This window comes from Nicotiana tomentosiformis, chromosome 2 (assembly GCF_000390325.3).
Source record: "Nicotiana tomentosiformis chromosome 2, ASM39032v3, whole genome shotgun sequence".
In the NCBI taxonomy this organism is placed as follows: Eukaryota; Viridiplantae; Streptophyta; class Magnoliopsida; order Solanales; family Solanaceae; genus Nicotiana; species Nicotiana tomentosiformis.
The window spans coordinates 82740923-82753602 of NC_090813.1; the positions used below are offsets into that span (position 1 = coordinate 82740923).

The window sequence follows — 12680 nt, forward strand, 5'->3', positions numbered from 1 at the left end:
AACTCCGTATCTGCCGAGTAATCAAAGTGCAAAATTGGTCCTGGTACCACCTTTATCGAAAAAGAAAATAGAGACATTAGAAATCGGTCCAGCATTTTATATTTATAAGAATACTTGCTTGGTAATGATCTCTTTAGGTTAGGTAAGCATTGCAATCTTAGGTAAAGTCGCTTTAAGTTATTGTAGGAAAACTAGGTTTAGTGCCTATTGTTTTTTGTTTAAAAATGCATATTTAGGTTGTATAAGTACATCAATCAAATAGCCAAGGAAAGAGATAAGGTTATTTTAAATTTATTGGGGCGGCAATGGCATAGGCACGATAATCTTTTCGGACTTTAGCAATACCCGGTAAGAAGTTTAACACCAAATATTAATTATGATTTATGTGTATAATAGCAAGCAGATCACATTCGAATTATCCTATGATTATTTGCAAAGCAAAAGATTAAAAAAACCTGAAAATTGATTGCTGAGGACCACAGGCATGATCTGCTGACATAGAGATGATTAAGTTCATTTTTAGCATTAAATTAATAAGAAAACAAAAGAAGAAAGGGTCAAGAGTGTAAGTATTATATACCCCAAGTTTTCTTTCTCGACTTAGGTCCTGATTCGTGAATGGGGTTGATCATGATGACTAACTTGGATCAGCCAATAAGTCAATAGAGACAGAAAGGTAAAATAATAGTAATTATATTTAGGTGTATGCTTTGATTGCAAGTTTGGTTGATGATTACATCTCCATCCATCCACTGCTACAATTATGCAGAGCCTCACGCTGTCCACTTCCAACAAAAAAGCATTGTCTATAAACACTATCATTAGATTTAGCACTATAGAATAGTTGCTCCCTAATGCAAGCAAATATCATCTCTACCACCATAACTATGACTTAAGAAATACTCCCAATTTATTCTTCACCAACAAAAATGTTATACAGAGCTACTAGCAGCATCACTAGTAGGTTATCTGATCATAAAATGAGTGCAAGTGTGCCGGTTGAGGTAGGCACAAGGGGAACTGTAGGATCACTTTTGAAGAAGGAGATTGAGTATTTCAGAAGACTCGAGCCGGATTGTAGAGGAAGTTCTAATAACAAATCCCAGAAGAGTACAGTGGAAATAAATTCGGGTGGTAGCAGTTCTTGGCCTACTTTCGGGTTCTTGACAATGAAATGGAGAAAGAAGAAGAGAAGAGGCACTGGTGGTGGATTACCTGCAATGTGTTCTATGGTTGAAGTTTCTGAGAGCTGTAGGATGAATGAAATCCCAGGCTTCAGTTATAGAAATCTTAAGGTTGATTCTAAGAGATTTGAGGAAGTAACACTCTCATAGAAGCTTTTGAATTTTGTAGAGCCTAAATTCTGCCTTGTTCTTTAGCCAAAAATCTTGTGTTCTGATTGCTTGCAAGGCCTAAAGAAAGATTGTGTTAATATCTGTTAACATTTTTTGTTTCTTGTCGAAAGTGAGCAAGAAATGCAACATAAAACAGGTTTTGTGCAGACCAAAAGAGACTGCAAGAAATTTGCAGCTATCCCTGGATCAAGAAGAGGAACTTGAACATAGTTGAAAAGTCATATTTGATGATTGTATATGAGGTGAACATTCTCATATTTTAGCCTGCAGCGGAACGAACGTTCTTGTTGTTCATATAGATCTTCATCTTCCATTTCATGGTATTCATTCATGTTGTTGATTTATCCTTTGTGATGTTTATGCACATATACTACAAGATGCAATTGGAAACAACATAAACTCTGAGGCCACAGGTCTGTTTATTTTTAATACTAAAAAATTACAAAAGTTCATAGTCTGCAATAACATTAGGGCTATTTCTCTGCTGCCCTGACTATATAAATACTCCTATTTGTTAAATATCAGAGAGGAGATTCATCTTACACTCAATTAGTTCATTAGGTTCTGTTTAGCCCTTGAGATCACAGGTGGATCTAGATCGAATTCAACTGAATCTACTGCTTTCAATTCTAATTCAACTCATACTATATTATATGCAAAAGAATCTTTCAAATGTGGATATGTATAATATCATGTCCATTATGAATAAACTGATTTTAAATTCTGGATTCGCTTCTGCTTGAGAAGAGACAAAATCTTTGCTTCCCTTGCTAGTTACAATCTCTAGCGGGCACTACTCGTTAGTTCTGATGGACTATCATCTTCATCTTTTGATATGATCATATTGTATAAGACTTTTCTCAATCGAATAAGGAAATTTTATATCATCTTCATATACAAGATTCAGATTATGACAAATTCTTGAAAGATATAATTTGGATCTTCAAAACATTAGGCTTGATTCTTGAGCATCAAAAGCTAAAACACCCACTTAAGTAAGACTATTTAGAATATACTGGACATACTTAGCTGATTTCAACAGTTAAAATTCTACAGGAGCTTGACAAGAAACATATCATTATGTTTTCTCAGTAAAATAGGATAATTAACTTTAAATTGTAACTATGCATTAACATTTTTAGGCAATTGAAAATTCTATCTTTCATAAAGATTCTGAAAGTTTCTGTTCCTTTTATTTTAGCCGTAGGTGGTAATATATTAGCTTATAGAAAGGATATTAATCCATTCAAAGTATTTTTACCCATTTTAACTATCAAAAACAATTAACGCCATCTATTAAGACACTTAAAGTAAATGCAATTTGAAATGCACGTATAAAAGAGTATTACTATTATATTTTTCTGGTTAATTTACTGTTAATTTCTGGCGTAGTACATTTTCCAGCAAATAGCAGAGTGTTTGTTCAGAAGTCCCATATCGCTAAAAAGACCAAGAAACAGGGAAGCTACAGCATTATAAAATGCCAAACGGGCCATAATTCATAGCATACCTTTCTCGGCCTTTTGGCTAAGATCAAGTGTAGTATCTGTTCTTATCAGTTTAATATTTGATACGTGGGTCATTGGGCTACATGATATTAACTCAATTTTTTAAGGGAAAGAGTTTATTAAAGTAGCTTGCTACTTGGGCTCTTATGTGTCGCCAATGCGTTGCACTATTGCACGGGCTTGGCGCACCCCACCAAAGAAGTATTAAGTTGCTTCATTTCGTTGGCCCAACATTGCCCAAATTTTATTGTTGCTAATTTCTTTCAAGTATGTTAGCATGAGCAAAAACGTGGTCAGTACTAAGTAAATCATAAGTCCCTAAGACAAATTAATCAAAGATGTTATGATTACTTAATTAGTGCTTGATCCATGTTTATAATAGTTTATTATTTCATTGTGAATTTTCTTGTCATAATATACGTGTTAATTTTGTTAGCTTGGATAACGGTAGTAGCTTTACTGCTCATATTGGTTAATCTTTCTCTCTGCGATAAATTGGTATGAGTGAAGCACGAGAATTCTACCCTATAATATATGAGAATTACTTAATTTAATTAGCTATAAGCAAATGGAAAATTATGGTCTATCAAATAGGAGCTTTTTTTTTTTCATAAATCAAAGAGATCGAAACTTTTTATATTACTTGCTTTGGATCCAAAAATTTAAGATACATATCTCCTATAATTCCATGATTAGTTGTATTTAGACAGACTTAATTCATATTACACCATTTTCCCAATAACATAACAATTCACAAAACTTGGCGATGAAAATTGAGTATTAGGCATACGGCTGGTTTTTGTGGACTTGGAATTTGTGTTTGTCTTTCGTTCTATGCCGGCTTAACAACCATAAAATATCGTACATATATTTGAAAACCATCATTCTTATTTATTTATTTACTTATGTGTTGCACGAATATAATCTATCATATATTTTAGAAACAGAAAATAAAGTTTTGCATGTTCAACTGAACCCTTGGTTTTTAAATCATAAATTGATTTTAGATTAAAAGTTAGCTACTTAATTTAGCAAATGTTTAAAATCTTACTAATCTACCTCCCCTTTTTCCAAATTCTTATTCAAGAAGATAAATCCATTCATTCTTTTATGGCTAAACCAATCTAGAAAACACGTTTTGATATTTTTTTCCGAAAAGGACATTATTATAACCTCTAACAGAACAGCAATAAGTATGACGATGACAATCGCATATTTCATTGATAAGCACAGTAAAAGTGGTCAAAGTTCTTAATCTTTTAAGAAGGCAAACACAAAGAGAAGGGAAATGGATAGCAACTGGAAACTATATCATAGAGGTACATCTCTATGAGGAATTAAATCAAACAATTGTGTACCTGCCCTATAGCCCCACATTTCAAATACAACTTTTATCAAAATATCCAGTATGTGCGAATTTAGTTCTACCCAATCCTAATTTTTTTTATATAGAGCTTTACCTCCGTTGAACAGAATTAGTAACATAATCTTTGTTTTGACAAGGTAAGGATTATTAGTAGCATATGTTGGGAAGAAGAAACCATATCCTAATTCTAACACTAGATTTACTTAGAGAGAGAAGAAGGGTGAAGAAGTGGTGTGATGTGCATATTATGTCTTAATCTTTGTTTTGACAAGGTAAGGATTATTAGTAGCATATGTTGGGAAGAAGAAACCATATCCTAATTCTAACACTAGATTTACTTAGAGATAGAGAAGAAGGGTGAAGAAGTGGTGTGATGTGCATATTATGTCTTTAGAATATAGGGGGACATAATTAATGGGTTAGGGGACATAAGTTAATGGACATGAGGGGACATAAATTAATGGGATTAGTAAGAGAATTATAATATAAGGAGACATAAGTTAGTGAGTTAGTGTGAGAGGAATAAATATATATGTCAAGTGTATAATATATACATGTATAAAGCAAGCAATGAAAATAACACGAGAGATTTTTTCAATCAAATTTCTCCTTCAATTTCGTACATGGTATCAGGGCAATAAGCTCGATCCAGTCCAACCATCAAATCCATTTACATTAGATTCATCATCATAATCAGTAACCTAAAATGCCTGAAACAACCATCACGCCTACTGGTGATATGAGCAATGCTGTAAAACCAGTCAGCTATGATGTCAATCACCCTTATCATCTCAACAACTCTGATTCACCTGGAATGACTCTAGTCGACACTGTGTTTAATGGAAGAGGATACCCGGGGTGGAGGATATCTATTCTCCTCTCTTTGTTAGCCAAGAAAAAACTTGGTTTCATCAATGGAGCATGTCAATCTCCAGACCACGAACAATGGAGTTGTGTGAATGACATGGTCATCTCTTGGATCCTAAATGCTCTCTCAAAGGATATTGCAGACAGTGTGATATACTCCAAAATTGTAAAAGAACTTTGGGACAGCTTGGAGTAGAGATTTGGGAGATCAAATGGAGCCAAGATTTATCATCTGCAGAAGGAGTTATCAAGTTTAGTACAGGGAAACAATGACATTGCAGCATACTTCACTAAGCTCAAACGACGGTGGGATGAATTAGATGCTTTAAATGTTATCATATGTCGTTCATGTATTTGTGTTTTTGAAGGAAAGGTAAAGTTGACTAAGTCTTTTGAGGTTCAGAGATTGATCCAATTCCTAATGGGATTAAATGACATCTATGCACAAGCAAGAGGAAATATCCTCATGATGAACCCTTTGCCTAGCATAGATGTTGCTTATTCACTTCTCTTGCAAGATGAAAACCAAAGAGAAGTTTATGCAAATGCACATTTTAATTCTGAATCAGTATCATTCATGGCAGCTAGAGAGGCCAAGCAGCCTAATGCACAACTTCTAACTGATTTTGCAGCTTTTATGATCACGGGACAAGGGAAGAATTATCAAAAACTTAGAAGGCCAACACAAAGAGGAGCAGGCATATCACCCAAATATAACAACTCAGGGCAAAAGTTTGTGAAACTTCAGCAAAGTTTTAAAGGGAAAAAGAAGTACAATCCAAATGTGTTTTGTACTTATTGTGGAAAAACAGGACATACACAAGAGGTCTACTATAGAATTATTGGATTTTCAGAAGATTTTGAGTTCACCAATCACAAAGGTTATCAGACTCAAATTAAAGGAAATGCAGTCCTAACACATGAGAAACATTAGAATTCAGTAGGATAAAGCACTGAGCTCAACAACAGTAATTTTGGACAGCAACTCAGCAAGGAACAGATTGCAAAAATGATACACATGTATAAGCAGGCAAAGTTAGCACAAGCAGAAAATACATGAATCAATACTAATGCAGTTGCTGATACTATTCTAAAATACTCAGGGTTAGTGTTTACTAGTCTAAAATCAGACACCTGGATCATTGATTCAGGTGCCTCAGAGCATGTGTTTTGATCCTAATTCTTTTCTGTTTCTAACTCCACTTCCTGTACCTTTGAATATCAGTTTACCTAACTCTTTCAAGGTGATTGTTACTCATATAGGGAGTATTTCTATTCTGCCAGGTCATATCCTGAATAATGTGTTATATGTTCCAGATTTCAAATATAACTTATTATCAGTTAATAGATTTTGTGTTCAGTTCAAGTATGATGTCCTATTCATATTTATTGGGTGTGTGTTGCAGGGCCTTTTAATGAAGAGTCCACAAGTTTTTGGTGAAGTTAAAGAGGGACTCTACTTATTGAAACCATGTAGCCTTAAGTCTAAGGGGATATTCAGTAGTAATGTACCTTCAATTCCAAAAGAAAGAAACGTCATTTCAGAGTCTGTTTCTTTTTCTTGTCAAGTTCAAGTTAATGGTACTCTTGATGTTAAACTTTGGCATGTAAGATTGGGACACCTCCTATTTTCAGCAATGAAACATTTAGATTTCCTTCACTTTAAGTCAAATTCTGAGTTTATCTGTGATATTTGTCATAAGGCTAAGCAAACCAGGAATCCTTTTTCTGTCAGTAGCATAAAATCCAAGCATATATTTGAACTTATACATGTAGAGTGTAGACACATGGGGACCTTATAAATCAAATACTTATAATGGGTTCAGATATTTTCTTACTGTAGTAGATGACTATAGTAGAGGAACATGGACATTTTTATTAAGTTAAAAAAGAAATGTTTTTCCTATGCTTAAATATTTTCTGTCTATGGTTGAAAGGCAATTCAATGTGAAAATCAGAATGATAAGATCTGACAATGCATTAGAATTAGGAAAAGGTACACAAGAGGTAGCTTTCCTAGCTTCAGAAGGAATTCTACACCAACTGTCTTGTGTAGCAACTCCTCAACAAAATAGAATTGTTGAAAGGAAGCATAGACACCTCTTAGAGATTGCAAGAGGGTTAATGTTTCAATCCAAGCTACATATGTCATATTGGGGTGAATCTATCCTAACTGCCACACATCTTATTAATAGGATGTCTTCTAGTGTTCTTAAAGGAAAGACACTATATGAGGTTTTATTTCAAGAGAAACCCAAGTATGATCATTTAAGGAATTTTGGATGCCTCTGTTATGATTCTACAATAGCCCAGGGAAGAGGCAAGTTCGATGATAGGGCAACAACTTGTGGTTTGCTTGGTTATCCGCTTTATCAGAAGGGATATAAGTTATTGGAATTGTCCACAGGAAGAGTATTTGTGTCAAGGGATGTGAAATTTCATGAAGCACACTTCCCTTTTGTTGAAACCAGCACATCACAACATCCTATATTCCCAAGCTCAATATTTACTACAAGACCTACCTATTCACCTTCATCACAGGATCAATCCTCACCCATCTCTTTAGAACTTGAAGTTTGTGATATTTTCTCCTTACCATCACCAAGTTCTTCATTCACTCCCTCTCATCACCAATAGTCTATTAGCCCAATTCTTTTTCAATCTATCCTAGATACACCACACACTACCTCACCTGTTTCTATACCCAAGCAACCCACACCATTGAGAAAGTCAGGAAGAGTTTCCAATCAACCAACCTACTTGAAAGATTATGTATGCAGTAATATCATGTTCACAAATGTAGCAGCAACTTGTTTCACTCAACCATGTAAGCCTAGGGAATTTTGTTTCTTTTCTTTGTGACCCAACAATCAACATGTGTTGCAATCCCTCTCTACTCTCACAGAACCTAACAGTTTTGGACAGGCTTGTCAACACCCATGTTGGATAAAAGCTATGAATTCAGAGCTTAAATCTCTAGAAGACAACCACACATGGGATGTGGTTGAATTACCTAAAGAAAAAAAGGATTTACCTTGCAAATGGGTGTACAAGGTAAAGCATTTATCGGATGGAAGAATTAAAAAGTTGAAGGCAAGGCTGGTGGTCAGGGGGGATATCCAAAGAAAAGGAATAAATTATAGTGAGACTTTTTCATTAGTGGTGAAAATGACAACCATAAGGTGTTTACTCACTATTGCAGCCAAAAGAGATCGGAATGTGTGTCAATTAGATGTCAACAATGCATTTTTGCATGGTGATCTACAAGAGGAGGTGTACATGAGGTTTCTAGCAGGCTTAACACCTCCTAGTCCTAAGCATGTTTGTTTACTAAGGAAGTAATTGTATGGTTTAAAACAAGTTTCCAGGCAATAGTATGCTAGGCTTGCAGGAGCTTTGAGTTTAAAGGGGTATTCTTCATCATTAAACGATTTCTCACTATTCTTTAAACAGACGGAAAACTTGATTTCTATCCTAGCTGTCTATGTAGATGACATATGTCACGACCCGGAATTCCCACCGTCGGGGCCGTGATGGCGCCTAACATTTCACTTGCTAGGCAAGCCAACGTTAGAGAATTATTAACCCAAATCCTTATTTTCATTCAGTAGAAAACAATGATTAGCTAAGATAAAATATAATAAGTGCGGAATAATATAAAAACTGTATTAATTACTACCACCCGGATCTGGAGTCACAATTCACGAGCATTTTAAAATTTAATACAAGTAATAGTCTGAAAGAAATACAACTGTCTGAATGAAAGAAACAGTAGAACATAAAAGATAGATGGGGACTTCAAGGTCTGTGAATGCCGACAGATCTACCTTGAGTCTCCGAACAGCAGTCCAATAGCAAAATCTCGATAAACCCAAGCCGGTACTAAAATCTGCATAGAAAGTGCAGAGTGCAGTATCAGTACAACCGACCCCATGTACTGGTAAGTATCAAGCCTAACCTCGACGAAGTAGTGATGAGGCTAAGGCAAGGTACCTACACATCAACATGTACAATTTAACAGTATATATACAAATAACAGTAATGAAGAGTTAGACAAGAATTATCGGGAGAGAAAAACATGCTGGGGGAAATACGAAATAAAGCGCCACCATAGAATGAGAACTGGAACAACCAATATACTATGAATCAACAGGAGTACGAATATACTAAAGGAAAAATGCACGGCATCACCCTTCGTGCTTTTACTCTCAATCTCACCATAAAATCAATAGAAACGGCACGACATCACCCTTCGTGCATTAACTCTCATATCATGGCACGACATCACCCTTCGTGCTTTTACACTCACAATATGGCACGACATCACCCTTCGTGCATTAATACTCACAATATGGCACGGCATCACCCTTCGTGCATTAACACTCACAATATGACACGGCATCACCCTTCGTACATTAACACTCTCCCTTACCATAATGCAATGAACAATTAACAACATGGAGATAGAACAACATATACAAACCTTACTTTAACATTTGGTCCCACAATATAAATCTCAACTTTGAAATAAATACTCAATTATCACCAGAAATCCGCAAATATGATAAGAACGATCAATTTAACAACACTAGTCTAAACACATAACAATTAGGCATAGGAAAAAGACAATATAAGAAAAATGGGAGAAAAGAGGGAAAATAGGTAAATTGGCAGCGCATAAGTACTCGTCACCTCACATATATGCCGCTCACATGAACTTCACATAGCAAATAATCTGAGGTTCCTAATTCCCTCAAGTTAGGGTTAGACACAACACTTACCTTACTCCGAAGGCCACTTAATTCTCAATCACAGCTTTTTCTCTAGAATTCACCTCCAAACCACTCGTATCTATTCAAAAATGACTCAATAATATCAAATATTGCTAAAGGAATCAATTATATTGCATAAATTAAATTTTCTAAATTTTCCTCTAAAAAGTCAAAAAATCGACCCCGGGTCCGCTTGGTCAAAACCCGAGGTTCGGACCAAAATCCATTTACTCATTTACCCCGGGCCCGGATATATAATTGGTTTTGGAATCCGACCTCAAATTGAGGTCTAAATCCCCAAATTTTCGAAATCCTTAATTTCTACCCAAACCCCTAGTTCTACCATGAAAACTCTAGATTTTAGGTTGATAATTTATAAAATGTAATGGGTAATTGAAAGAAAATGGTTTAGAATCACTTACCAACACTTTGGGGAAGAAAACAACTCTTGAAAATCGCCTCTAGTCCGTTTGGGCGATAGTGTGCATCGCGTTCGCGAGGCCACTATCGCATTCGCGAAGAGTGTTGGCTGCCAAGCCTTTGCATTTGCGAGACCATGCTCGCGTTCGCGATGGTGTCCCCCCCCCCGGCCTTCGCGTTCGTGGGACCATGCTCGCGTTCGCGATGAAGGATCATTGACTCTCCCCCAGGTATGCCTAACACTACGCGTTCGTGAGCAGCTGATCATGTTCGCGAAGGGTAATGCCCCCATCGCTTCGCGTTCGCGAAGAAAAAAATTCCAGCTGACCAGTTTACTCTTCGCGTTCGCGAGAGGACCTTAGCGAAGAAGGACATGCCAGAACACCAGAATCTGCAGAAAACCAGATTTTCCAAAGTCCAAATCATCCTGTGGCCTGTCCGAAACTCACCCGATCCCTCTGGACTCCAAACCAAACATGCACACAAGTCTAAAAACATCATACGAATTTGCTCGCGCGATCAAATTACCAAAATAACACCTAGAACAACGAATTTAGCACCAAATCAAATGAAATTCTCAAGAACACTTTAAAATTCCTATCTTCTCAACTGGACGTCCAAATCACGTCAAATCAACTCTGTTTCTTACCAAATTTCACAGACAAGTCTTAAATATCATAATGAACCTGTACCAGGCTTCGGAACTAAAATACGGATCCGGTACTAACAATGCCCAACATCAATCAATTCTTAAAAATAATTAATTTTCAGACTTTTAATTTTCACCAAATATTCATAACTCGGGTTGGGGATCTTCGAATTAACAGTAATAACCCGCCAATCCTAAGAAATTATGGATCTCTGTAGTTGATGTGGGTCTATGCCAGTTCTGAACTGCCTCAATCTTCTTAGGATCCACCTGAATACCCTCTGTTGATACAACGTGACCCAAGAAAGCAACTGAACTCAACCAAAACTCGCAGTTTGAGAACTTAGCATATAATTGGCTGTCTCTCAAAGTCTGAAGAACGATCCGAAGGTGCTACTCATGCTCCTCTCGGATGTGGGAGTAGATCAAGATATCATCAATAAACACAATCACAAAGGAATCCAAGTAGGGCTTGAACACCCGGTTCATCAAATCCATGAATGCTGCTGGGGAATTTATCAGCCCAAATGACATCACTAGAAACTCATAATGTCCATACCGAGTCCGAAAAGCTATCTTAGGGACATCAGATGCCCTAATCCTCAACTGATGGTAGCCAAATCTCAAATCAATCTTTGAAAAATCCTTGGCACCCTGAAGCTAATCAAATAAATCATCAATCCCCGGCAATGGATACTTGTTCTTGATGGTGACTTTGTTCAATTGCCGATAATCTATACACATCCTTATTGATCCATTTTTCTTCTTCTCAAACAACACAGGTGCACCCCAAGGCGAGACAGTAGGCCTAATGAAGCCCTTATCAAGCAAATCTTGAAACTATTCCTTCAATTCTCTCAACTCTGGCGGGGCCATGCAGTATGGCAGAATGGAAATGGGCTGAGTGCCCATAGCCAAATCAATGCAGAAATTAATGTCCCTATCGGGTAGCATCCCCGGCAGGTCTGCAGGAAACACCTTTGGAAACTCACAAACAACTGGCACTAAATCCATGGAAGGAACCTCCGCAAAAGAATGGCGGACATAAGCCAAATAAGCTAGACACCCCTTCTCGACCATATGCAGAGCCTTCACATAAGAGATAACCCTGCTGGTAGAATGGCCAAGAGTCCCTTTCCACTCTAATCGAGGCAACCCCTGCAAAGCTAAGGTCACCGTCTTGGCGTGACAATCTAATATAGCATGATAAGGTGACAGCCAATCCATATCCAGTATAACATCAAAATCAACTATATCGAGAAGTAGAAGGTCTACACGAGTCTCAAGACTCCCAATGGTGACCACACACGAACGATAAACACGATCTACAATAATAGCATCTCCCACTAGTATGGAAACATACACAGGAGCACTCAAAGAATCACGGGGCACAACCAAATAGGAAGCAAAATAGGATGACACATAGGAGTAAGTAGACCCCGGATCAAATAGAACTGAAGCATCTCTACTACAAACTGAAACAATACCTGTGATAACAACGTCAAAAAATTCAGCCTCAGGCCTGGCTGGGAAAGTATAACATCGGGGCTGGGCCCCCACCACCCTGAACTACGTCCCTGGGATGACCTCTAGTTGGCTGGTCTCCACATCTAACGGCCTGAACTCCACCTATAAAAGTCCGGCCTCTACCTCTGGCTGTCTGACCCCTGCCCCTGGCTGGTTGAGTAGGTGGTGCAACAACTGGTGCCGGAACCATAGCACGAGAACTCTGATACTGTGAGC

General features: G+C 37.1%; 2 protein-coding genes and 1 non-coding gene across 3 annotated transcripts; all 3 read left to right on the forward strand.

The window, feature by feature from the left end:
* Positions 1 to 929: 929 nt before the first annotated feature.
* Positions 930 to 1334, forward strand: LOC138905157 (uncharacterized). Its single transcript, XM_070193663.1, has one exon. The coding sequence runs from the start codon at positions 930 to 932 to the stop codon at positions 1332 to 1334; it is 405 nt and encodes a 134-aa protein (XP_070049764.1).
* Positions 1335 to 2861: 1527 nt separating this feature from the next.
* On the forward strand, positions 2862 to 3057 carry LOC117277169 (U2 spliceosomal RNA). The gene has a single exon (XR_004507445.1). It is a non-coding gene; the product is annotated as a U2 spliceosomal RNA (small nuclear RNA).
* A 1878-nt stretch (positions 3058 to 4935) lies between these two features.
* LOC138905158 (uncharacterized) lies at positions 4936 to 7733 on the forward strand. Its single transcript, XM_070193664.1, has 5 exons — positions 4936 to 5244; positions 5335 to 5922; positions 6248 to 6340; positions 6503 to 6699; positions 7034 to 7733. The coding sequence occupies exons 1-5, from the start codon at positions 4936 to 4938 to the stop codon at positions 7731 to 7733; spliced, it is 1887 nt and encodes a 628-aa protein (XP_070049765.1).
* The last annotated feature ends 4947 nt before the right edge of the window (positions 7734 to 12680 follow it).